The 26,638-nt window shown below is 46.1% G+C and overlaps 1 protein-coding gene across 1 annotated transcript; it reads right to left on the bottom strand.

Moving 5' to 3' along the window:
- Nucleotides 1–489: 489 nt before the first annotated feature.
- SNCB (synuclein beta) lies at nt 490–26,638 on the bottom strand. The gene is made up of 6 exons (XM_035108049.2): nt 26,442–26,638; nt 25,259–25,393; nt 6,278–6,316; nt 5,575–5,693; nt 1,932–2,021; nt 490–1,257 (listed from the first exon to the last, which is right to left on the bottom strand). The coding sequence occupies exons 2-6, from the start codon at nt 25,377–25,379 to the stop codon at nt 1,225–1,227; spliced, it is 402 nt and encodes a 133-aa protein (XP_034963940.1). The 5' UTR covers nt 25,380–25,393; nt 26,442–26,638; the 3' UTR covers nt 490–1,224.

Genomic DNA, 26,638 nt, shown 5'->3' with positions numbered 1-26,638 from the left:
GCCTTTCCTTACAGGAGTTCCAGCCCATTATTTCTGTTATGCTTTTCTGCCTGTTTTCCCACTTCACAATATCTCTTTTGAAATGTGTTGGCCCAAACTGTACACAGTTTTCTAAGGGTGGCCAAATCATAGATATATATAAAAGCCTTTACAATGCTATCAGTTTTATTTTTGATCTCTTTCCAAGGTTGCATTTGCTGAAATGCCTGTTTCATTTTAAATATTAAAAGGAACCTTGTTGCCCTTTGCGTCTGGGTACCTATACTTGAGTCTCCACTGGTATTGAATCTGCTTTTACTTTTTCCTTGCTAGAAGCGATGTCTCTTCCTACTCCTAGGATATATTTATTGCACTGTTTCAGAGTGGCTACAGGAGACCTGGTCTATAAAAGCCCCCCCTGGTTGCAGCACACAGCAAGGCAACTACTTTCCTCTTGACTTGTGAACAATGTGGAGGCAGACAGGAAGGTACAGACAAGAGTTGGCTTTATTCATGGACACAGGGGCAGCTGTGTCACTGGCAGTTGCCCCAGGATTGCACACACAGCGACAGTGGGAGGTATATATCCATGCCACAGTCACAACACAGAGCGCTGGGGGCAGGAGAGGGAGGGTATTCCTTTTGTTTGGGATACACAGACACAACTTCTGAACCGTCAAAATCAGGGAGTCTCTGTTACAAGGCCAGGGGCGGGGGCTCAGGAAGGGGACAGATCACAAAGGCGTAAACAATCCATTCAGAGATATAAAAAAAAGTTCCACCAATGGTAATGAAGCGGAGTTGGCGTGATTCACGTGCAAGCAAATGTACAGCAGGCCCAATGCAGGGTCCTAGCCGAGGTGATGGAATGCTCTGCTTAAAAACAGAGAAGATACAACATGCTTCTTACTGACACAAGGAAGCCTGGCCTTACTGCGCTGGGAGGGAGACAGGGCAGTAAGGCTGGGCTTGCAAATGTGCGCGCACACAAACCGCTGCAGCCAGGGTTTGCCTTCAGAATTCTTCTCTTAATGCTAAAGACCACAATACATAAAACACAGATCCCGATGAGGTCCCTTGGAGCAGAACTGGAGGAAGAACTCATGACAGGATGGGGTGTTGGGGCTCCTCTCCATCGCCATCTGCATCAAGGCCTTCCTTTGGAGAGGTGGAAGAGGGATGGGAGGGGGAGGGTCATTATTGTTATTGTGCTGCTGGTGGAAGTGTCGGGAACAGGGATAGCCATTATGCTTCCGGCTCGTATTCCTGATATTCCTCCTGAAAAGAATAAATGTCATGAATTGAAACGAGGATGTGAGTCAGAACAACCCAGCACTGGAGGTGCCCAGGTAGACCCCACATGGATATGCTTGCCTGAGATACAGGCCCTGGGCTTCTATATTGCCCTTGCTAAGCTCCTGTTAGGTTGGCTGTGCCAATTGCATTAACTACCATATGTGATAGCTGTCCCCAAGCTGGGCCCTAACAAGCTCAAACATACAGCATTTCCCCCATTCTGTTCAGTTACATTTATCTACGCAGATTAGACCAGTAAGAGCTCCTGTGAATGCAGCTACTCTTCTCTCCTGCATGACCAGCCAGTTTGCTTCCTCAAATTCCCAATGAAGCCTCCCAGTACACAAGACCATATTGTCTACATTGGCTTTCAGGTCTCTCCAGGGTTGCAGGCAAGAGTCTCTCCCCACCCTACCTAGAAATGCCAGGATTGAACCTGGGACTTTTTGCATGCAAAATCTGTGTATACTATAGTATTTCCCCTTTCCTCACCACCTGCTTGCTTGTGACCTCTTAATGCAGATCACACCCATCCTACATTAGTCGTTAGGACATGTGCGGGTCTGTTTCACAGGGGGCTGGTGGGAGGCCGAGATACTTTATTTCCCAGCATCCCCCCCATTTGTTCATCAGGTTGCCTTAATGTTTCCACTCACCTGCGGGGGTTCTTCGTAGTTCTCACCCTCAGGTTCCAACAGTGGCTCTATCAGTGGCTCCTCCACAGCTTCCTGACCAACCTCCTCAGGCTGTGGAAAGAATAACATCTTATTGAGCACTGACAGTGTCCTTCCCATGTGTCTCTTCTGAAAGCCCAGCAGAGTCAAAATCAGCAGGCTGCAGATGCTGTGGAAGGTGTACTGCAAGATGTGAGCATCTCTTACAGTAGTATTTTAGAAAACTCTTATTAAGAACAAAAAAGAGCAAGTGCTTGGTAGCACTGAGCATTCCTGACACTATGGAAAGGAGGGGTAAGTTAGCCCAGGGGCCCCTAACAACCCTAGTTAATCAGTTGAATACTAATGTAATTAGTATATTAGTTGAAGAGAAGGAGTCAAGGGCCAGAATCCACCTCTGCAGTGAAAGGGCCCTAATAACTAGTCCTATGGTCACATAGCTTTTTGCCTTTGGATAGGCACCTGGAGGGAGAGTGCAGATGAGGACAGGGTTTAGCCCAAGGGCTGCCAGTTGTTGCTACCTACCCTTTAGCTTTGCTGACACTCATTCTGACTCTGTTGCAAGTGTTTTTACAGCTCAGGGAGGCAGGCCTTATTTTCTGCAAAGTCCCAGGCAGGTTTATAGGCATCAACCCCCAAGATGGTTTCCCCCCCCCCAACAATTAAGTACTCGGGAGCTTTCTTGGAATGCCTCCCTGGATTCCCAGGTCTTGTTCTTGCAGGTTTGGCCAGCTGCCTTCAAGACTCACCACCCTGGAGGAATAACTGCCATCATGTTCTGTATTAAAGTAGTCCCATTCTTATAGGCTCCTCTGTCCTCAAGCTTTGGGAATTAGAATCTCTCTACTGTAGGAGGACAGGTAGTACAGGAATAGGTCCCTCTGGGGCTAGGAAGACTATATCCACTTTTCATTTGGGGAGGAGGAAGGTCCTCTCTTTTCAACCCCCAGGTGACTTCCTGTCTTCATCACAGGCAGTCTCCAGCATTTTATGAGAGCCAAGTAGCAGCCACCACGCCTTATAGCAAGTCAAGCATTGGGAGAGTGGAACAGAGAGACCTCCCATACCTTGTCTTGTTCTGATTCATAGCTAGGCTGCATTGGCAGGGATAATTTGTCCTCTTGCAGCACATTTTGCCTCTTTCCTGCATGACTAAAGTCAGTGGGAGTTTGCAGTCTGGACCACTTCCATAGAGTGCCAACTAAGAGAAAGAGATTCAGTACCGCTGTCTATGCTCACTTCCCTCCTAGGCTTTCAAACAAAATGCCATACAGGTCCTCGCTGCCGGAATTATAGTCATGGAAAATCTGCACAGGGACGCCTCGGTGGGAAACAACACACAAGTGTTGTCCCAATGGGACAGGGTGGGAGAACAATCAGTGTCGTCTTCTCCAAGGAAGACCAGAGGGCATCAAAAGTCAAAACACTCCCCTACCCCACTGCAGTGAAGGGGGATAATATCCACCCTCACTTTGAAATTTCTTTGGATTAAAGCCACCTTTGGCCACGGCCTCGTCCGAGCATGCTGTAATATTCCCAGAGCAAAGAACAGGGCCTCAAGCAATACATCCCCCACAGGGCTAGAGGGAGATATCCCATGCATAGCAGCTGCAGAGGTTATCATAGCCACGGGTGTCACAATACATCTCACTTCCTCACACTCCAACAAAGGGGACACTGTAGGTCCATGAGATGCTACTGCTCTCATTCAGCATCCTTGTTTATTTGTATGCTGGTTTCCCACAAAATTGTGCCCAATGTGGCTCACAATGTATTGAGTGCTCAATAAGTATAACAATTCAAACGACACATTAGAAGCCATTAGAAATAATCATAATTAAATACAAAAAGCAAATATATGAACTCAAACTAACTAAATTTAGCAGCTTCAGGGTTTTCCAAACTTGGGTCTCCAGCTGTTTTTTGGACTACAACTTCCATCAGCCCTAGATAGCACGGCCAATGATCCAGCATAGAGGGAGTTACAGTCCACAACCTCTGGAGTGCTACAGGATCCACAGGTTGACCCCACACTTAAGGGGAAAGATGGTGAGTTATTACTGCATATTTTTTTTATCAATAAATACATTTTCACTTAAGTCTGTAGTCTGCCCTTCAGAGGCCCAAATTCAATCTGATGCTGCCTCTATGGGCTTGCTTGTTCTAATTTAGAGTTGTCATTAGAAATGCTGTCTTGGTTTGAAGTGTCTGGGGGTCCCTCCTCCCCCAAACATTAAAATAGGAGAATTGCCTTCTTGACCCTGGGGGTGGGGCAGCAATCCCCACACTTATGAAGAATAGAAATTGTCACTGGTAATAATAATAATAATAATAATAATAATAATAATAATAATAATAATAATTTATTATTTATACCCCGCCCATTATTTATACCCCACCACTCTGGGCGGCTTCCAACCGAATATTAAAAACAATACAGCATCAAACATTAAAAACTTCCCTAAACAGGGCCGCCTTCAGTTGTATAGAATTTCCGTTTTTGTTCCATGCCCAGAACGTAACTTCAAATATGTAGTCCGGCTGACCAAAAATGGCAGGTCAGGTGGCCTGCATTACACGTGTTTAGATGTCTGGGTGAAGCCTTAATATGTGCTCGATTATTCTATTTCCCCAGTTCAGTTGCAAGAGTGGCTGGTAGATCTACAACCTTCCGTTTGAGGAAAGGCTGAGCTGTGATTGGCACTGCTCAGTGCTTCTCATTGAGGGACAGGAGCTGTTCAGTGGGGAGAAGGGGGGACGCTGCACAGCTCCCTTCCCCCAGGCTGAGTAGAACAGAGTGCCTGCTCCTGCCTGGCTGCGCTGGCCTCATTTCTTCTTCAGCTGTTGCTATTTTAAGCTAAGCTGGAAGCAAACGGCTCAGCTCGTTGTGGCAGCTCGGCTGCAAGATTCGAGAGCCCTTCCTCAGATCGACCAGCCCTGCAGCTGCCAGACCATTTCAGTGCAGTCTGCCCGCCCACCCACCTACTGTGAGAAACACACTCATTCTCAAACGTGCACGTAGGCAGGCTTCAAAGCACATGCCGGAACAAACGTACATGTTCGCACACAACATGAAGCACATCGATGCACACGGAAGTGAGATGCTGACATAAATGTACAGTATGCAAACATCCCTCTGGAATGTGCAGTTGTCACTGGCCTGGAGACTTACAATGTGCCCACGTGGGCATTCATCGCATGTTGTTATGTAGCGCACAGTACACATATTCTCATGCATGGGCATTTGTTCTTGTCCCCATGCATGCCTGTATCTGTCCACACTGCTTATGTACCTTCAGTCTGAGGTGCCAGGACGATGGGCATCCTGGACATGTTCATATCACTGTTGCACAAGTTTGTTGCCTTTCCATCTTCTGCTGCTCAACCAATTGTGCTTATCTTCTGTTAAGAGCAGGATACAGCAAAACTCCATACCATGCCCAAGATTCTGTTTTGTGGGATGGAGCAAGGCAAGTGGGATCTTGCACTTATCCCAAATGCCCATCGTATCTACTGATAGTCCCAGTAGGCTCCAAGGATCAGCTGCCTTTCTATGGGAGACTTTTATATGGCCATGGGCTACGTGCTTTTTCTCAGGGTCACCTGAAGAGTGTGGGATGCTCACCTTCAGGTCAGTGGGGAAATCTTCCTTCTTGACCAGGCCTGTGGCAGCTGCGATATTGCCAGCCCCCGAGAAGACGGCTTCACCCAGCTGAGATGCCTGCTCCTTCGTCTTCTCAGCAACTGGAAGCCAGAAGAGAGTGACCAACATACTGAGGCTATGTAGTTAGCTCCTTATTCTAGATTCACAGTATGTGGCCTTTCACATCCTGAATGAGGGGCAAAGGATCTTATCATCTGAAAGGGAGTCTAGCAGGGGTCTGGAGACTGAAGGCTGCTGTAGCAGACATATGAATTGTATCTATCTCCTCTGCTACCTACGTTTCACAAGGCCAAGCAATAATCCTTATTCCACCATAGGACCCGCCCCCATGTTTGGACCCTCACCCAGCATCACAGTCTCTTCTCCACCAATGTGCGTAAGCTCATTCCTTTACCCGCCCCAGGACTTTGCAAGTTCAAGTTCACCAAGGCTTCCAGGTTTGTATGCCTGCTTCTCCGGAAAGCTGGGGTCAGGTATCTTAGCCAATCCCCACAGCTGGCACTGCAGACGCGTGAGAAGCAGCTGGAAGGCTTTGTCCTGGGCCCAGTTACATAAGAGGTTTTAATGACAGCGCTTGTCCTGTTAGCCTGTGATCGCTTTAGTATAGCCGCCCACTCAAGTGACCAGGCAAAGCATGGGAAAGGAGAACACAAGCAGCCAGTACCTGAGGCCACACCTGCAACACCTTCCCGAGTTTTGCTTCCTAAAAAGAGAAAGAGAAAGGATGCATAGTTCAAAAATGTGTGAGAGGAGCAACGTCGCCTGAGAAAATGGGCAGTGCAATAAATAGCCACACAAGATAAGGAGAAGCAAGTAAAGCTTAGACAATGCCCTTCAGACCCAGCCCACATTTCCTCAGCATCCCAGCTGCAGACTCTTCTCAGAGAAATAATCCTCCTGCAGAATAAAAAAATTGTGAGAAGGAACACTTTCAAATACGGTTAATCTTTCATACATATATTGGATATGGTCAATCCTATTCGAGCTGCCTTCTTCAGAACATGGGAGGAAATTTAGGAGATCAACCCTTTAGGAAGCGGGCAGCATTTCAGACTTTGTGCCTATGTCTCAGAAACATCTGCTTCTGACCAATCTTCAGGTTCTGTGCCAGGAATGCGGCCTTCATATTTTGGGTCTTCAACTCCCATCATCCATAAGCAACTGGCTGGGGTTTGTGGTAGTGGAGTGCAAGAACATCTGGAGAGCCACACTTTCTCCATCCCTGTATGTTTTACCTCAGCAGGCTTGTTTGCCCAGTCAAAATACCTGAGATAAATCCTGAAGAGCCAGCTCTCTGTGCACATATTACTCATACACATTTGATGTGAATTAAGACTCCATACTGACCTCCCCCCCAATTGTTCTTTTTTACCTGGTAGTGTTACAGTGTTATGTTATGGTAGGAGTAGCCAACATACCGTAGTGCTCTCCATATGTTGGGACTACAACTCCCATCATGCCTGGCCATTGGCTATGCTGGCTGGGGTTGATAGAAGTTGTAGTCCAGCAACATCTAGAGGGCAACAGGCTCCCTGCTTCTGACCTAAGTGCTGACTCAAAGGAAGGCCCCCCTAGTACTTCAGCTGACCAAAAGCAAAGGAGGACACAGATCCTGGGTCTTTAATATTTGAGGAGGGAAAAATGAGGCTGATACAACTTGCCATATAAGGACACAATATGTTCCACATACTGAAATTCTTTTTGAAGGATAGAGGAACACAACTCTCAAAAGGAGATGAGCTCACTTGATTTGGATCCCTCTGATCCTTGTTCATTGCTTTTGGCCCTCTTGGAGAGACAGCCACCTCCCCATCTCCCAGAACTTGATAAGCCAACCATACTGAGACCAGACAGTCACCCAAATACTCCATGCCACAAAGAAGAAAGGTTATGGCACCAAGAGTAATAGAATGTAGGGGGAAAGACTGAAAGAAGTGAATGCCCATATTTAAAATAATTCTATATTGCCTCTCCTGCTTCCTGGTGGCAGGAAACACAGCCTTCTGTGGGGTATGTAATGAAGTGAAAGGAAAGAGTGATCAAATTGTATCTGCAGTTATGCACTTATTGTCATGGCCTTATAGTTTAGAAAGGTAAACATGTGAGGTAGGTAAGGCTGAGAAATAGTGATTGGCCCAACATCACTGTTGGGTTTCTATGTACAAGGGTACATAAAAAACCCATGTGCCTATGCCACTGGTCCTTCTCTTCCTTCACACAAAATAGGCACAGCCACTGGATTGTTTAATTCAAGTACCGTATTTATTAGGAGCAGGGTGTGCCATCACACTCCGATTCCCCACTGAATACAATCCAGAAGTTCCCTGTTGGGGCACTGGTTAGGTGTCATCTGAGTCCTCTCCCTGTGGCCTGCTTCTCCTCTAGTTCCTCTCCAGCACCTTCCTGCTGGACTTGGCTGGACCCTCACACCCCTTATCAGAACTCACTGCAAGGCGGAAAAATGGCATGGCTTGTCTGGCTGCTGGCTTGCCTCTCAGCCACTCTCCACCAGCAAGCCCTACTGACCACCAGAAGAAGAAGAAGAGTTTGGATTTGATATTCCGCTTTATCACTACCCGAAGGAGTCTCAAAGCGGCTAACAATCTCCTTTCCCCTCCTCCCCCACAACAGACACCCTGTGAGGTGGGTGGGGCTGAGAGACTTCAGAGAAGTGTGACTAGCCCAAGGTCACCCAGCAGCTGCATGTGGAGGAGCGGAGACGCGAACCTGGTTCCCCAGATTACGAGTCTACCGCTCTTAACCACTACACCACACAGGGCCCCTACCCTGTATCCATGCAAGAAGGAAGGAGCAGGGCAGTACCTGGCAGTCGTTCCCAGTCACAAAATGAGCTTCATGGCTCTAGCAGTGATTAAAATGTGGATCTTTAAGTCCAACACTCTTAACTACTGCACCACCTACGACCACAAAGTCAGGTTGCAATCCTGAACCCATTGACTGAGACTTAATATGAAAACAGCCCCACGGTGGCCAACTAGATGCCTACAAGCAAGACATGACTTTTACTGTTGATTACCAGCAGCTAGCAATCAGAGGCATCCTGCCTCTAAGACTGGAAGCAATGCAGACATCATGGCTAGGGGTAGCCGTTGTGTGGAATGTGTGACTTGAACTCTTTCCCCAGCACTTTTCTGCTCCCAGCTCCCAGCCCACCTCCATTTCCAAACATTTCTGGAACCCCAAAGTGAAGGGTTGGGAATATTTCAAGGCAAGTGGTGACCAGGTTAAGCACTCCCTTCCAGCCTTCCCCACTCCAAATCACAAGTAGCTCTCAGGGTTTGAATGGACATTACGGTTACAACAAGCAATTTGTTCCTTAGGTCCTCCAGATGACACTCCACCACCACACATCATACATCATTGAACTACACTCCAATGATCCTTGACCTTTGGTCTTGCTGCCTGGGGCTGATGGGAACTGGAGGTCATAAACATCTGGGGGGGCCACAAGTCCCCCATCCTTTAGAATGATGTTCCTAGGGCTTGGTCCTCTAGTCAGACAAACTTGAGAGCTAGCCAAGAGACAGTGTCTAAGAAGGGAGGCAGGGGGCTGCAAAATTATTATTTATTTATTTATACCCTGCCCATCTGGCTGGGTTTTCCCCGCCACTCTAGGCGGCTTCCAACAAATACCAAAATACATTAAAATATCACAGATTAAAAACTTCCCTAAACAGGGCTGCCTTTAGGTGTTTTCTACATGTCAGGTAGTTGTTTATCTCCTTGACCTCCAATGGGAGGGTGTTCCACAGGGCGGGCGCCACTACCGAGAAGGCCCTCTGCCTGGTTCCCTGTAGCTTTGCTTCTCGCAGTGAGGGAACTGCGATGTGAGAGAACAGTAGGCAGCAGCTGTGGGGAGGGAAAGGTCCCCGATTCTAAACTTGCTGAGCTATAAAAAGCTGTCTAGCACACCCTGACACCACATACACATGGTGCAGCATTAATAAAAGAAGATAAACCTCATTAACAAAACACAAGGCAGGCAGATGATCAGCTCCCAAAATGTTGCATCGCTTACAAGGTTCTAGGAGAGAAGCTACAACTGGGGAGATTGGGTTTTAAGCTGAACTGTCCATGCCAAGTGCACAGATCTGACATCACAGCTGACTCAGAGGCACCAAGACAAGATCCAAATAAAATGAGTCTGGTTATCTCAAAGAACATGGGTGGTGGCAGCTGCCTATCATTCACCATGCAAGATGCCAATAGCAGGGAAATGTGACAGGCAGAATAAAGCAGGAGTTGTTGGCAAGAGTCATACTCATTATGAGGTCTGCAACGAATACTGAAAGGTGGAGCTGCTTATCCCTTGACAGAAGGAACCCTGTGTACCAAATTTATTGGCCTTGAACTCATCTGACATACTGTAATGCAAAAGGCCCCCTAGTGGTGAAATTTGGCTTATTCCCAGAACTTCATGCCTGAAATTGCTACCCCTCTGGACTCCCCCCCCCCCCAGTGTGCCTGTACACAATAAATGCACACAATTGTTGCAGGGAACCCAGGTGTGTCTTTCTTCAAGGCAGTACTTGTGTTGAATGTATATTGCCCAGTTCCAACCTACAAATGACAACATTTTGTCATTGAGAAAATAGTCCAACTAGTAGGCAAGCAGCAATGATGGTTGTGAATGATGTGGGTGCACGAATATCACAGGCATTCATTGGCTAATGCCTGTGACATCACTAGGAATAATTGATGCAACTCCCCCTTTCTCCCCACATCTTTTTTAAACTCTAAGGAATCGACTGAGGGTGCAGGATGCAGCCACCTGCTGAAACACCAAGCTGTACTTAGTCTAGTCAGTGCCTGGATGGGATTTTAATTTTTGCTTTCTTGGAGGCAGAGTCTCTACCAATGAAGTGTGTGGGTCTGCATGCACCCATTTAAAATAAAAAAAATAACATCAAACCCAACAAGATTCCGCTGCCTTTTTAAAAATGGAAGTTTATTACTGGAAGATTGTATATCCCACCTCAAGGCAGAATATTGTGTTGCCAATGCTAGCATTAAGTATAGCACTAACAGAAAAGCAGCAATTCTGCTTTTTTCAGATAAGCCTTTAGCTGTAAATTGCAGCTTGATGCTGAGGAGAACGTGAAAGAGAATACCCTATTACAGGCATCCCCAAACTTTTGGCCCTCCAGATGTTTTGGACTACAATTCCCATCATCCCTGACCACTGGTCCTCTTAGCTAGGGATCATGGAAGTTGAAGGCCAAAACATCTGGAGGGCTGCAGTTTGGGGATGCCTGCCCTATTACTTTCTTCAATGTAAATCTTTTGCGAGGGGTGATGATCTTCCACTGACTTCTTGTGGTGGGGTATTCCACAGGTAGAAACAACTATACTAGCTCAGCTTTTCAGTGTTGCGAGCCACCTCTTACATTCCAAGTATCCAAAAGAGCAAAATGGAACCTGGCTCATCACATATACATACCGGTAGATAAGCCTGAGGTTCCTAGCTATCAGATCTTAACAAAGGCCAGAAGAAAGTCCAGATATTACAGGGTTTTGCTAGGTTTTCAATTCATGAGGTGCTATCAAAATCAAAGCTACAGTTAAGTCAGTTTCTGTGCTGTGAGATGATAAAGAAAAGCTACACAATAATAAATCTACATGCGAGGTGAGTGGCCGAGCTTGCCAAAATCCTAAGCACTCCACATCTATCTTCTGGCTGTGCTGTGGATTAGCAGCTTGCATGCACGGTACAGTCATGAGGGTGAGCTTATAATGCAAAGATGCATGCCTATGAAACAAAGTGACCTGCAGTGCCATTTGACACAGGCAGGTTTCACCATTAAGTGCTGTGCGGGGCATCCAATGGCAACCCTGGGGACAGGCCTTGTGTATCGGGTACAGTGGTATTTGTAGGTGAGCCTTCTTCTGTGAAGGGAAACTGCTCTCAGAATACAACTATCACATCAACATCTACCTGAATTTGCAGTGACTCATGCAGGAGGCCATTTTAAGTGTAACTCTCAAGGCTTGCCTGAATATGCAAAGAACGTGCTATGATAATTTACAGAAACCGTAGCAGGAGGTGTGTTGTGGCTTGAGCTACATCTGGAAAGCTCTGCCTGCTCCAAAACCTAGATATATGGAGGCAAACTGTTGAGTTCTAGAACAGAAGGCAAGATAAACATAAAATAAAAAAAGCAGTCAAGTGCATTCAAAGGCACTCCGCTTTATTAATGTTTCACATATGCCAAGGCTGAGGCCTTGTACTAAAAGAAAGCTGAGCCCCAAAAGTATACCACCGCATCTCCATGGAGCTTATATTTCCCCATTCCAACTCCACTGCTTTTCATGGATTCTCCAAAAACTTTCAGGTAGGGGCAGACAGAAGCTCTCCCAACTCTACAATTCTATACCCAACATCGTTTTAGTGCTCCTGGTTACACCGCCCCCTTGTGGAGCATCCTGAAGCAGCAGCAGGTGGGATCAGCTTACCTTGCTAGCCCTTAACTCTGCTCCCCCTGAGCCAGCCCTGCCATGCACCAGGTGAAGCTATCTGCTTCAGGCAGCAAAATGGGCAAGTGGGGAGCTGGATGAAGGCAGGAACATGTGCCTAAGTGGTGCAATAAAACCTTTTAAAATGCTGAACTACCAGGGAGCAAAGACGACTTTGGTTGACACTCTGTGCTTTTCACATTACCTTCTTCCAGGGAAGGGTGGCATTAATCATTTCCCCCTCCCACTAGCAGTGCTTTCACTTGTCTAGCTGACAATCCTTTCCAAGCACTGCTGCAGCCAGCATTTCTCCCTGAGGTTTCTCTGCCTCTCTGGAGCATGTGCTAGCAGAATCCATGCTTAAACATATGAGGCTCCTGCATCTCCTCCTCCTCTGCAAGCTTCCCTGCTCATGCCTGGGGGCTTTGTTCAAAATAAAGATGTGTGCCTTGCCCTTGCAAGCCCATATGCGCAGGCAAATATAGCCTTTCAGGTCCTGGAAATGCAGCTAACACCACAGCACCCAGCCCTCCCAGTAGGGAATCCCATAATCGGCCACGGGAGAGGGGTGCACAGCTTCGGAGAGTGTGGTATGTGACGGCTGGAGGCTGCTGTCAGAGCAGTCACAGTAAGTCATCTCTTACGCAGCATAATCTGCTATGATCTGATCTCCCTTAACGGGTCCAATGGGGACATGCTGGGGTCAGGTGTGCATAGCACCTAAAGTATCCCAGACAGTCCTGGGCAGTTGGGGAGGGAGGGCTCCAGCATGCCGGAGTCTCCCGCCCACTACCAATGCCTCCTTCCAGCAGTATAATTGGCACAAGGGCTGTTTCACTCCCTTGGAAGCTTTCCAGCAATTGTCCTGCAAATGCTAAATCCCTCCTTGGCAAAGAGCATTATCATGCTGACGGCCAAGAGGTTAGGCCGGAGCCAAAGATTTCACACCCTGCCAGCCTAGCAATTGAGGTGACCTGAGCACTTGTAAACAACCTCCATTCCAAAATGGATACTTTGTGGGCATCTGTCCCTTGAGGTCAAATTTACACCTCCAGAGCTTCACCAATTTCAGCAAGTATTTTCTTTTCCTACGGCAAACCTGCCTGAAGGAAGATGCAGAATTCAGAATAGCAGGGACCAGGCATCAACACCAGCACAGCATTCTAGCCCCTCTTGTCTAGTTCTCCTTGATCCTGGGAAGAGTGGGCCAGGAGAAACTGATGGCTAAACTGGAGCTGGAGTTAAATCTTCCTTTGCATTTAACATACAGGTATTTAAAAATGTGGAAGTGGTATCAGATTATGGGGCAGGCAGAAAATGGGATCATAGTAGGGTGGAGGGCAAGTGTAGCTCTTTTCTGCTCCTGCTGAGGTTCTGAGGACCTCTTTCCCCAAATGCCTAACGATGGCATTTGATGGTGGGGGGGATCTCCCATTAGCAAAAGTAAGAAGCAAATACTTCACATCAAGCGTAATTTGGGCCCCAGGCATGCCCATAAAAAACCTTAAAATCCCTCATCAACCATGCACTTACTGGATGGCTAATAATCTGCAGAATGAGGTATTGACAGCAAAATTCAGCATCCTAAGAATCTCTGTTTTCTCTCCCGACTTCTTCTTTTTAAATAAGTAAGCATGTTTCTAGACCTTATGGTAATAATAATAATAATAATAATAATAATAATAATAATAATATCTTTATTACGGTCATAGACCAGCAAAAAAGAAAAAGAAAACCAATAATACATAAAATAGATAGTTCTTAAATATCATCTTGGCAGGGGGTTGGCTTGGCAGGGGGTTGGACTGGATGGCCCTTGTGGTCTCTTCCAACTCTATGATTCTATGATTCTATGATCATCTTTGAACAATGCTGTTTCATAATCCTATTTTAAATTAAAATTAGGTTAAAATTGAATGAGGGATAGTTCCCTTTAACTATTATCCGCTGAGAATTAATAGGCAGCTTTATCACTGTTATTGATTGATGTCACGGCGTGTCTTAGTCTTGACGCGTAGTAACAAAATTTAGCTACATTCTTAGTGCACTCTGGATTAAAATCCGCTAGTAGGTATCTAGTAAGCGTTTCTGTTGAGCGGCCTGGTAAGTTTTTTAACAAGGGATCAATTAACTCCTTCCTCATGTCTCGATACAATGTGCAATGGAGGAGGACATGACTTATAGATTCAATCTCCTTGTTATCACAAGGACATAGTCTCTGTTCTACCGGAATCTGGACATATCTACCAGTTAACAACGCCGAGGGTAGAGCATTGAAACGAGCCCTAGTGAAGGCCCACCGATATCTCGGATTTTCTAATGTATTTAAATAATTAGCTAGTTAATTTAATCGATGTTCGTACAGTTGTCTATGTATTAAGGAAAGTCGGGTTAAGTTGTTTTGTCGATCAATATCCGAGATTCTTTCCTTAATTAGCTTTTTCGCCCTTTCCCATCCCATGGACAGAGTGGACCCCACCGGTAGTCCATACGAGACTAATTTCTTTTGGATGGTCTGCTCCCATGTAGATCGGAATCTATCAGTGAAGATTAGGGGGAGAAGGCCATTTGGGGTCTTATTCACTTTTAGCCAGTACAGTAGAGCTGATTGCCATACTTTGGATTCTACTTCCTGTAGTCCAGCTTCCAATCGTAAGGCTGCATTAGGAACGCATTTGGGCATGAGGAATATAGATCTTAAGAATCCCGATTGGATTTTCTCATATGCATCCAATTTAGAGGTTATCATAAATGGGGCACCATACAGTAGTTGGGCTAGTGGTTTGGCCGCAAATAACTTGAGGGCTGCTGGGATATAATTCCCCCTTGTTGAGCGATGGTATCTTACAATCACAGCCGCACTCCTTTGTGCTATCAAGGATGCATGTTTAATATGTGCCGTGTTCTTCCTGGAGGATTGGAAGACTACACCCAAGTACTTAAAGCAGGTCACCTGCTCGATAGGTTGGTTATCTAGTTGCCAGCTAAATGTTTTCCTTCTATTGGAAAATATCATTATTTTAGTTTTTTGAAAGTTCACTAAAAGCTGTTCCACTTTGCAGTATTGTGCCAGTTTGTTTAATGCTCTTTGTAGGCCAACTCGGGTCTGTGACAGAATGACCGCATCATCTGCATAGAGTAAGATGGGGATCCTTTGGTTCGTCAGTTTGGGGGGATGCGAGTCTGCCTCTTCTATCTGGATGATAAGAGAGTTAATATAAATATTAAACAGGTGAGGGGCCAGAATACATCCCTGTTTAACCCCTTTTGTTGTTTTGATTGGGTTCGAGAGTAGGCCTTCCCGATTACATCTTACTCGCAGGTATGTATTGGTGTATAATTTGAATATTAAAAGCAGTAATCGCCGATCTATAGATGATTTAATGAGTTTATCCCAGAGGCGGGTGCGTGGGATCGAATCAAAGGCAGCTTTAAAATCGATAAATGCTGCAAAGAGTTGAGTGTTGAATTGAGAGGTGTATTTCTCAACCAGATGGTGGAGAGTTAGGCAATGGTCTAGTGTTGATCTTCCCTGTCTAAAGCCTGCTTGAGCATCGTTAAGTGTATTATCCGATTCTATCCACATACACAGCTTCTCACTCAAGTAACTGGCGTAAAGTTTGCTTAAGATGTTCAAAAGACAAATTGGCCTGTAGTTATTTGGATCATCTCTTGGGCCTTTTTTATAGATTGGAATAATAATTTGACAGCCCCCAGTCCTCTGGGATCTGAGTTGTTCTATCAATATGAGAGAAGAGGGCCACTAATACAGATGCCCACCAATTCGGGTCGATTTTAAACACTTCCGGTGGAAGTAGACCTTATGGTTGTGAAGATAGGCTTGAACTTGTATGGGTAATTCTCAGAAGTGAGAGTTGTTACTGTATAAAAAGCCCAGTGTTCAGGGCATGAGGCTTTAGTGCCCTACATAGCTCCTTACTACTCCCCATGGTGGGCAGAGCAGCTGAATAAATTGTGCATAATTAAGGGAGGGGGAAAACTGCTAATCTGCTTGAGTTAAACAGGTTGCAGAATTCTACTCTTCTTACTGCAAAATCTGGGGGTCCCTTGGTATAGGATTTTCTCTCAAAGCACACCAAGCCTTGGGTGAGAGACTGTGTCACCATTCACACGGTAAAATGGGGATATTCATCACCTACCTCACCACCACCAGAACACTGAGACAGGAGACAAGGGCAGTGAAGAATAACAGTGTTTCACAAAAGCCTTCAGGCAGGGGGCTTATGAACATATAAAGGAGCCTGTATTGATGCAGAACATTGGATCTTCTAACCCAGCACCATCTACTCAACTGATAACAGGCTTTTGATGCACATCGTCTTATAAGTGGAGACTGAACCTTGGGCCTTCACTTTCAAAGCATGACCACTGCCACTGAGCACCTCTGCATCCAAATAGCCCTGGGATGAGACCTTGGGAGGCAATTGCAATGCAGCATGCAGGCAAGACCTGACCATGCAGCCTTCCTCTTAGGACATGGTCTTCCAGATCAACTGAAACATCCGCCAGTTTGCAAAGTCTGTAGGGAAAGACAGTGAAGCACTTTGCAGACTAAGGGTTGTATCCAACTAAACTCTCCACAGAGGAAACCCACATGAATTAATAGACCTAAGTTAGTCAAGTCCATTATCAGAATATGAACACTGGATAGAACCCTAAAAAACAGAAATCCATTCCTCACACTTAGGGGCAGTGGCAGACCTACATTTTTGGGGCCCTGAAGCTTGAACTCTTATGGGGCCCCCTTTGCAACCAGGACCAATGTCTGGGTAACCAGTGTTACTTTCTTCAATGGGGTTGTTCCATGATAGATCACCACACCTTTACAACATCTCTGCTACTGACTCTCAAACTATGGGATCGTTGTACTATACACAGCCAAAAATAAAAATAAAAACAATTTGAGTTGTGCGACTCAAATTGGGACTACTAGACCCCAAAATTTTAAGCAACGTATACTAAATTCATTTCTGGGGCCCCTCTGGGAATAGGGGCCCTGACTTAAGATTCATTAGTTTCACAGTAGATTCTGCCCCTGCTTAGGGCCTGGGACTGAAGTGGTGGCTAGCTGCTTCTCCTTTGTGCTCTTGCTCTGATTTCTGTAGCATATCTAACAGGTGGTGGAAAAGGAGTTACAGTACTTGGGAGTTCCCTGCAGATGCCACTCCTGCCTTGTTCTACTATGCCCTCCTGGCACAACTGGAGAAGCCAACTGGCCTCCAAGTGCTTCCTTCCTCCCTCCCTTCCTTCTTCCACTTCCCAGACCACGTGGTCAGTGTTGCTGCCCAGCATCTTCTGGGATCGCTCTTTTTATTATTTACAAGCACTGGTTCATAAGGGTAACCGAGTCATTACAAAAAAACAGCTTTAAGGGACTTGGACTTGCTTCCTTAGGACATTCCAATTAAGAAAGTAACACCACGCCATATCGATAAAGTGCACAATCCAATGATTAAGTGCGCCGAAACCAGAGATGTCTGCATTAAGATCCCAGAGGGATTGCCTGCAGGACCAGTGGTCTTCAATATGCTATTTTAATCAGCGATCTGGAGAAAGGTCTTAAAATCCCTGCCAATAAAGCATGCCCAAGAAACAAAATGGCTAGAGTGGTAATTAATGGGAAGGACCGGGCGCTTCCAGCTCTCTGAATTGCTTGCTATGCTGGGCCTGTTCCAAGAAACATGCTGCTGCAGCCAGATGCAAGGTCATCCCTCTAGGAACAATGAATGCAGGCATATCTAGGGAACGGGAGACTGCCTGGAAAGCAGAAACTCTCCCTATTAAATACCCTGCAGTACATGGCATCTGCCCCTCATTTCCCTCTGACATTCCTTGCTTGTAAGAATTACCCTCTCACCAGTCAAGAATGCTCTACATGGGTTAGTTAGGATTACAAGAAGCTGCCTTATGCTGAGTCAGACCCAATGGCCCATCTTGGTCAAGACTGTCTTAACACTGCCTCGCGGCTGATCTCCAGAGTTTCGAGCAGGAGACATCCCCAGCCTTGCTTGGAGATGTCAGGGACTGACCATGCAAAGCGGATGCTCTGCCCCTGAGCTGCAGCCCTATCCCAAGTAGTTGCACTAGTTAAACCTTAAGCCTGCTAACCAACATTTTCTTCAAACAACCCTCAATATCAAAAGCTTGCAAAATGGTGTTTTACCTCTCTTTTCTGTTACCCTGCTTACATGCAGCAATAATGAAGATAATTAATTACTGGCTTGTGGACTGGTTGGGTTTTCTACCATGGAACAAGGCTAGATTCTCCTGTCAACCAGATTATTTAGCCAAATAGAATTCTCTGCATTTGAGACAGTGATAATAGAAGAAAATGAGTGGAACCTGCAATGAAATGTTGCAGCATGGACTGCTCTTGTTCACTCTTCAATTAGTTAAGTCCTTCCCCATGCTGCTCCATTCTGTTCCCCCAGTTAGTCAGCATTCTGTGGCCACTGAGTGTGCTTAGGTGCTATAAAGGGTTTGGGGTTTTTTTACTTCTCCAAATCTTAAGGTTCTCCCAACAAACTGATACGTCCCTTTTGCATGTGGGAGGTGACAATTTGGCTACATAAGCCACAGAAGTCACAGCCTGATATAAAAAAACAGAATAATGGACAGCCTGATCCTATGCAGAGAATTGGACAGGATCTCGAAACTCATCTAGTCCAACCCCCTCCCAAGAAGAGCTCTGTTATGGCATCCCCAATAGGTACCCAGCCTCTGCTTAAAAACATCTAACAAAGGAGAGTCCACTGCCGCCTTCTTAATCCTTTTTCTTGTCATTTGAACCCATTGCTCATCAAATATTTGAAGGTGACTATCACATTACCTCTTCCCCAGGCTAAAAATTAAACATTTATCACCTCTTCACCAGGCTAAACATACCAAACACCCTGGGGGGAAAAACTCATTGGTATTTACTGGAAATAAGTACTGGTGCATTATATTGTACAAGACTTACTCTCAGGTAGGTGAACACAGGATTGCCACATTACTCCTGTGAGAATCCAGACTAAGGTTGGAATTCAACGTAGCGCTATGTCTGTCTGTCTGTGCAAGTGTTTCAGCTTTCCTGATGGAATGACCTCTTCTCTGTTCCCCCTGCATGCAAGACCTGGGGGTTCTCCTCAACCCCCAGATCTGATTGGGGACATGTGAGGTGTGGGAAGGAGAAGAGGGGAAAGCCTCATTGTGCTAGTAGGACTCATGGCAGCTCCTGTGAGCACAACTATTAAGTTGACTTGAGCCCTAAGTCCTGATAGCCACAATCTTCACATAAGGCTATTCTTTTTTGGTAATGTTCTTCCATATGCAGACTAGGATATCAGTGCGAAGGTTACATCTGGCCATTTTACCTGGTGTGCTAATTCTGTACATGCAGGGAAGTTTGGTTTTTAAAAAAAAATATGGCGGGGGGAATTTGGTTTTTCAAAAAATATGGCCCCACATGCCCACTCACAATCAAAAATGGTCCCGCTTAATTCCACGTTCATTCATTTGGTCATTCAGGAATTATTAAAATATTGACATCCTGGCCTTTTAGTGTAAATTTCATAAAGCAATATGAAATAAATTATTGAAAAAGACACAGGATCAACATATATGTGCCTCATAAAAGCCTGCCAAAATTAAAATATCTTCAGTAACTGGTGAAAAACAGTAGGGGAGGTGGCCAACAACCCTTCATACCTGTAGCTCAGTCAGTAGAGCATGAGACTCTTAATCTCAGGGTTGTGGGTTTGAGCCCCACGTTGGGCAAAAGATTCCTGCATTGCAAGGAGTTGGACCAGATGACCTTCATGCTCCCTTCCAAGTCTACAATTCTATGATATGGCTGCAACCACTAAGAAGGTCATTCCTTATTCCGCTCAGCTGTGCCTTCACCTTAGGCAGGAGACACAGAGAATGACCTCTCCTTTCTGATTCTGGGGGACAGACAGGAATGAGATGGGAGGTGATGCCTAAGGTATCCTAAACCATTTCGGGTTTTAAAAGGTAATCATAAGCACAAAATAGTTGGTAATGGGCAAAATACCCTTAGATTAGTGTAATAAATGTTTCAAAGTTGGACCCAGACCTTCCCTATTTTATTCCTTCCCACACAACCATCTTTTCCATGGAGATTGCCAGTAGTACATGTGAAAAGGATCTATGTGTCTCAGTAGACTACAAACTTAACATGAGTCAACAGTGTGATGCAGCAGCAAAAAAATAGCTGGTGCTCTTCTAGGCTGCATCAGCAGAAGTATAGTGTCCGGATCAAGGGAAGTAATAGTCCTGTTCTACTCTGCCTTGGTAAGACCACACCTGGGGGACTGTGTCCAGTTCTGGGCATCACAATTTAAGAAGGATATTGACAAGTCTGAACGTGTGTGGAAGAGGGCAACCAAGATGATCAAGGATCTGGGAACCAAGCCTTATGAGGAACAGTTGAGGGAATCGAGTATGTTTAGCCAGGTAAAGAGGAAACTGAGAGGAGATATGATAGCCATCTTCAAATACAGTGAAACCTCGGGTTGCAGACGTAATCCGTGATGGAGGCACGTCTGCAACCCGCAGTGTTCGTAACCTGCAGTGCCGCGTCTGCGCATGCGTGTGATGCGATTTGGCGCTTCTGCGCATGCGGCAAAACCCAGAAGTAACCCTTTCCAATACTTCTGGGTTTCCCACGGTCCCCACCCTGAAAACACATAACCTGAAGTGTTTGTAACCTGAGGTACCACTATATATCAAGGGCTGTCACATGGAATTTGGAGTAAGCTTGTTTTCTCTGGCTCCATAAGCTCCATAAGCAAACCAATGACTACAAGTTACAAGAATGGAGATTCTGAGTAAACATCAGTAAGAACTTTCTGATGGTATGAGCTGTTGAACACTGAAACTGACTCCTACAAAAAGTGGTGGACTCTACTTCCTTGGAGGTTTTTAAGCAGAGGTTGGATGACCATCTGTCATGTATGATCTAGTTGAGATTTCTTCATTGCAGTGGGTTGGACCAGATGACCCTCAGGGTCCCTTCCAACTCTACAATTCAATGATTCTATTAACTTCAGGCTTTTCTCCATGTACACCATTAGGCATACACCATTAGGCTGCCCCACCAACTGTAGGATATACTACTTAGGGTCAGTGGGGGTTGAAGTCGATCAACACCTGGGGGACACAAGTTCCCCATCCCTGAACTGGATTATTACAGCTGGCTACTGTGAGCCCAAGATCCACAAGTTTATAACAGCAGCAGGAGAGGTAGACTGCTTGGGTACTCGCTATGTAGTTCTTCAATAGAGATAAGATTCCATATTTGTGCACTATTTTTTGTAATTTAGATACCCTCCTGCTGATTTTCTCTTCCCTTATTTTTATGGTGTCGCTGTTATAAAAATCTGTATTTTATTATATATTTTAATTACTATTATTATATATAACTCTTTCACTCTTGATATTGCATATAATTTTTACATTGTAGATATTATCTATGAATATTTGTGTTCTATGTTATAAACTGCATGGCAGTCTTCTGAAAAAGGGTTTTACTCAGAGTAGACCCATTAAAATTAATGAACATGACTGAATTTAGGTCCATTCATTTCAATAGTTCCGCTCTGAGTAACTGTTGCATACCACCCACAGATTCAGTGCTCTCCTAGCACCACCAAACATTTTGTACTTCCAGACAACCTGTTTGTTGAGCACTTATCCAGGTTTCTTTGCAGGGAAGTTAACTGACAGTGGCTATTTAATGAGCATTCATTCTTGCTTGCTTGTGAGGAGGTGTGATGACATTGCTTCAAAGCAAGAAGGCTTACCCCCACATTTCCAATGCATTTTCCTGTCACTTTCCTTCTCACCAAAAAAGGCTGTGGAGTTGTTGCTGGGGTTCTTTTACGTGGGTTTGTTTGTACAACACCTCCCAATCAGCTATAATGGCATATCCTGTATTTGGCGGTATGAGATTGAATCCCACTCGAGACCTTCTGCATGCAAAGCAGATGCTCTAGCGCTGAGCCACAGCCCCTCCCTAATGAAGGAAGTTTGGGCATCCATTGTTCACTTAACATATCAGGCCCACCCTATCCTCTTCCCCAAGACCTTTCTATATGTTCTTTCTTCTACAGTATTGTTAAAAGGGGGAAGGAAAGACCTGTAAATACTAAATAGAAATTTTATATCCATGCATGCAAATATGGATGGGATTCAATCAAGTTACCATGTGCATGAAATGAAGTCTGCTCAAGCAATGGGACTTCCCGTCACTGTGAACCACTTTAATCTGGTCTGGAGGATTAGGGGAACCCCCAGAACAAGTTTAGAGGCAGGCAGGGGCATGAAATGGGGGGGGTGTCTTGTTGCACATCCCATGCATGCACACCCCACTTAGTGCTAGATTGAATCCACCCTATGCATGCACATGTCAAAATCTGCATAATCTATTTCAGATGCAGAATTGCAAAAGAGTGCTTTTTTAAAAGCATGCCATTCCACAGCCCCTAATATTTTTATTTAAAGACATAAGCAGAGAGATACAGAAAATGAGGCAAAGAAAGACTGGGAGATACAGGCAGCAAAGTTTGAAGCAGGAAGATCTTTTGGACTACAACTCCCATTAACCACAAGGTAAAAAATGCTATCTGAGACTGATGGGAGTTGTAGTCTGAGGACATCTGGTGGGCCTATACTGTATTATCTGCCCACAACAATATTCAAGGAAGGGTGGGTTCCTAAGTTTTCTGCTGTCAAGAGCCTGTCCAGACATATAAATAACAAGATGTGATGTGGACAATGCCATCACAATGTATATAGTTTCCCCCATAAAAGTTTGGACCTCACTAATGGACAGAAGTCTTACCCTCATCTCACTTTCTCACTATTGCTCTGTCCCTTATCAGAATCTCTCTCTTTTTCTCCCAAGAGCAAATTTGTGCCATTGCACCTGTGCATTTAAATCTCTTGCCTATTTTTCAGCAATGGCTTAATATTTCCTTCTTCCCATTTCCTCTCTTTCGACTACCCTTCCTGATCTACCCTTCCTAATCTCACCCAGGATTTCTGTTGCTACCTTGTATTTTTGGGGGGTGGGTGGGAGGTGGAATGCATAAAATGAATTACAGTGGATGCCTGCAATTGTTCACATTCACATTTTGTTTTAACTGAACCTACAATTCTAGGAGGAATAAACTCATATGTACAAGGGGACCACCAACAATGAAGACCAACACAGTGAGGGACAAAGTTAAATAACAGTGACAGCTGACAAAAGTGTCAGTGAGAAGATGGTAGATGAAGTCCTGGAAGGAGAAGCACTCTGGATATGCATCTCATTGTCCTGACTAGAGGGAGTGCTATGACAGAAGAAGATCTGACTTGCCCATGCTGATTGGGGCCGTTTTGCTGATGAATCTGTAAGAGGCAAGGTAGGTCCTGAATGCAGAGCAGGCATTTATGAATATTCATCCACCTGGCTCTCATGCAGAGCCAGACACAAAAGAAGCAGACAGAGAGCCATCCCCATGCCTTTTCGCTACCATGTTGCCCAATAAACTGCACTGGTACACCCCACTTGTGCCCTGGAAGAAGGTTCCCCGGAAACGCCAGCCTCAAGGTTGGGCTGGCATCTGCACACATCCTATCCAGAAGCTAAGCAAGCCTTAAATTATTGGGGGCAGAGAGAGGTGCACCCCACTATTCTGAGGTCCTTCTGCTTTAGCCACATTATGGCCCCTCTATTACATCCGAAGGAGAGAAGCTAAGAAGATTGTCCTCCTCTGTTCCCTGAAATACAGATCGCTGCATTGGGGTGTCTATATCTATGGGCAGCAGCTTTCGTGTTAAAAGAAATTTCCTAGGGCAACACTGAGCCAAAGGCCTGGGCTTCATCGTTCTACATGCAGGAGCAGGCAGAAATAAATTCACATTTATTTATTTTATTGGACCAACCAACCCGTTTAAAAAGATATGGAAGACTTCTTAGCCCACAATCTTCATTAGGCCATGCTACATAATAATGTTCATCTAAGGTACATTTGTTTTGCATTCTGGGAAACTAGAAAGCTTGCACGCCCATTTAAAACTACTATTTAATTTATTTTACATCCAGCTTGCGCCTTGTGCCTGCTTTTTCATATGAGACCAAGAAGGCCAGGAACTTGAGAAGGAACAAAAGCAGAATTAAGGAATAACCATGCAGTCTTGGGTCTCGTAGAATTCCAATCAGCAGCCAGTCCATCAGGCTACAGGAGAGGGAGAGATAGGACTGCAGAGCTTCTAAGAGACCAGCTTCAACAGGTCATCTTATCAGCAGCTGTTCCATCAGGCTATAAGAGAGAAAGCAATGTTTCCTCCATTGGCTTCTCTTCTCCAAATATTTCCATCCCAGCTAGTCACTACAAAAACTCTGAAACTTACAGTAGATCTAGTACCTGAGGTGGTTTCCACCCCCCTACACATTCCTTTTCCTTTTGTGTCATGTCTTTAAAATTGTGAGCTTGCAGGCAGGTACAGTACTGTTTTGTCACTATTTATTAACCACTCTGGGACGCTCTTTGGCTGAAGAGCAGGATAAAACTAATTATTATTATCATCATCATCATCCTATGGGTATCCCTAGTTGTGTCATAGACCCCATATGCCACTATGGGCATGCCATTCATTCTGTATGCCTTGGTTAGAAGAGGATTACAGTTCAGGTCTCCTGCCAGCAGTGCTTCAAATACAGTAAACGTGAGATTCTTGGACTGTGCACATATTTGAAAAACATAAACAGAACCCCACAGGTAAACCTAAGAAGGTGATACCTTTTGCACGTTGAGGGACTTTCGACATCAGAACCCCAGGGGATGGTGGTGCTCAAGAAGGAGGATGCAGAGCATTGCTTTGCAAATACTGCCCCACAGCTTCAGACTCCAGTTTTCTAGGTCTGCTGTCACCCTGTAAATTGTGTCCCTTCACCATTGAGGGGAAGAGGGAGGAATCGAACTGGGGAAGGGATGCCAATTTGCCAGCTTTGAAGGCCTGGCCAGAATGATACAAAAACCCAAGCAACGGGAACCAACTCTCCTCCTTCCCTCCCTCCCTCTAGTAGATTTGTTTCCTCCTGCAAAAGGCGGGCACAGCTAGCAGGGCAGCTCTGCAGCTGTGCCTGCAGCAGCCTTACCGACATAGAGCACGCCTTCCTTGGTCTTCTCCGCTGCCACCGCTACCCCTTCCTTGGTCTTTTCCGCTGCAGCAACGACCCCTTCCTTTGCCTTGGACAAGCCCTTCATAAACGCATCCATCCCGGCACTGAGCTCTGTGTGGAGAAAAGAGACCAGGCAAGATGGCTTCAGCAGCGGGCTCTGCTGTTTCCAAGGAAGGGGAATGGTTACATGGACTGCTGGGGAGAAGGAGCTAGACGGATATGGGCTTTGGAGAGAGATGGAGGAAATCGGGTATGGCTCTCCACAGCGTTCCCAACAGCAAAACATGAGGGCTGCCCCCTAACTCAACAGCCTCAGGCTGTATCTTACTGCAGCCACAACCTCTCAGCTCGCTGAAACAGACAGGAGATTTCCACTTCCCAGCGGGCTCTCCCAAGGTGGAAGGCAGGAGGAGCATGTCCACAGGCAGGTGCCGAGCCCAGCTCATCACAAAAGCAACCTTCTGCCCCAGATTCAACAAGTCTGGTGACAGCTGTTAGTGCTGCAAAGGCCGCCTTCACCCTCCATCCTCCTCCTAGGCTTCTGCCATGACCATCCCCATCCTCCCGGCCTACCTCGCCTGCCCTAATGGCTGCAGCTGCTCCCTTCCTGGGCATTTTAACGCGGGGGTGGAAAGCGCCGCTCCTCTCCAGACCCGTTCCTCAAAAGCATCCGCTCCCGCATCCCCCGAGAGACAGGAAGAGGGAAGAGAGGCTGGGATTTAGCCAGGATTAAAGCCGTCAAAACAGGGATGACTCCGTGTCCTTGAAACCGGGGAGGGGGGGGAAGGGTGAGGACAGGAGACGCTGCTGCGCTCTCCTTTTCTGCCAATTATTTGGGGTGGGGATTTTCTGGGGTGTGGTGTTCCTATCCAGGAATATAAGCCATCTATTTTCTCCATCAGTGTTCCAATTCCCGTGGGGGGAGGGGGACCACGCTTGCCGGAGATGGTGTGTGGATAGATATCCCACCGCACTCCCGAAAAGAGAGATAGCGGCACCGTCGCCCTGCACACTGATGGAGGGCGGAATTCACCTCCAGGCCAAACCTTATGCCACCACCCGCCGCCCCCAATCCGATCTCCAGAGGATGCTTCCGATCCCGCGCTCTCCAAAGGGGCGAGCGAGTCGAGGGAGAGGAGCGCGTCCAGGCGCTGCTCACCTGCGATCGGCGATAGCGCTGGACTCGGGTGCGTCTCCGCTGAGGGGGTTCAGATCATTCCGGGCCGGAGCGAGCGAGCCGGCTGGGCAGGGTCGGTGGAGCAGGTGGCGAGGTGCAGCGGGGCAGTCAGGGCAGCTCTGCCATGGAGCAGCTCGGCGGGGAGGAGGAGGAGGAGAGGAGAGCCGAGGAGACGCCGG

The sequence above is a fragment of the Zootoca vivipara genome, chromosome 2 (genome assembly GCF_963506605.1).
Source record: "Zootoca vivipara chromosome 2, rZooViv1.1, whole genome shotgun sequence".
Lineage (NCBI taxonomy): Eukaryota > Metazoa > Chordata > Lepidosauria > Squamata > Lacertidae > Zootoca > Zootoca vivipara.
Note: the sequence above shows the minus strand (reverse complement) of the source record. Positions and strands in the feature narration are given on the sequence as shown.

What these genes read in the sequence shown, in the direction of transcription:
- SNCB (XM_035108049.2), bottom strand. Translation starts at nt 25,379, where the DNA reads ATGGATGCGTTTATGAAGGGCTTGTCCAAGGCAAAGGAAGGGGTCGTT. An exon ending in GGAAGGCGTGCTCTATGTCG is followed by an intron (nt 6,317 to 25,258) that starts GTAAGGCTGCTG and finishes TTCTCTTTTTAG; the next exon opens with GAAGCAAAACTCGGGAAGGT. An exon ending in ATTTCCCCACTGACCTGAAG is followed by an intron (nt 2,022 to 5,574) that starts GTGAGCATCCCA and finishes TTCTTTCCACAG; the next exon opens with CCTGAGGAGGTTGGTCAGGA.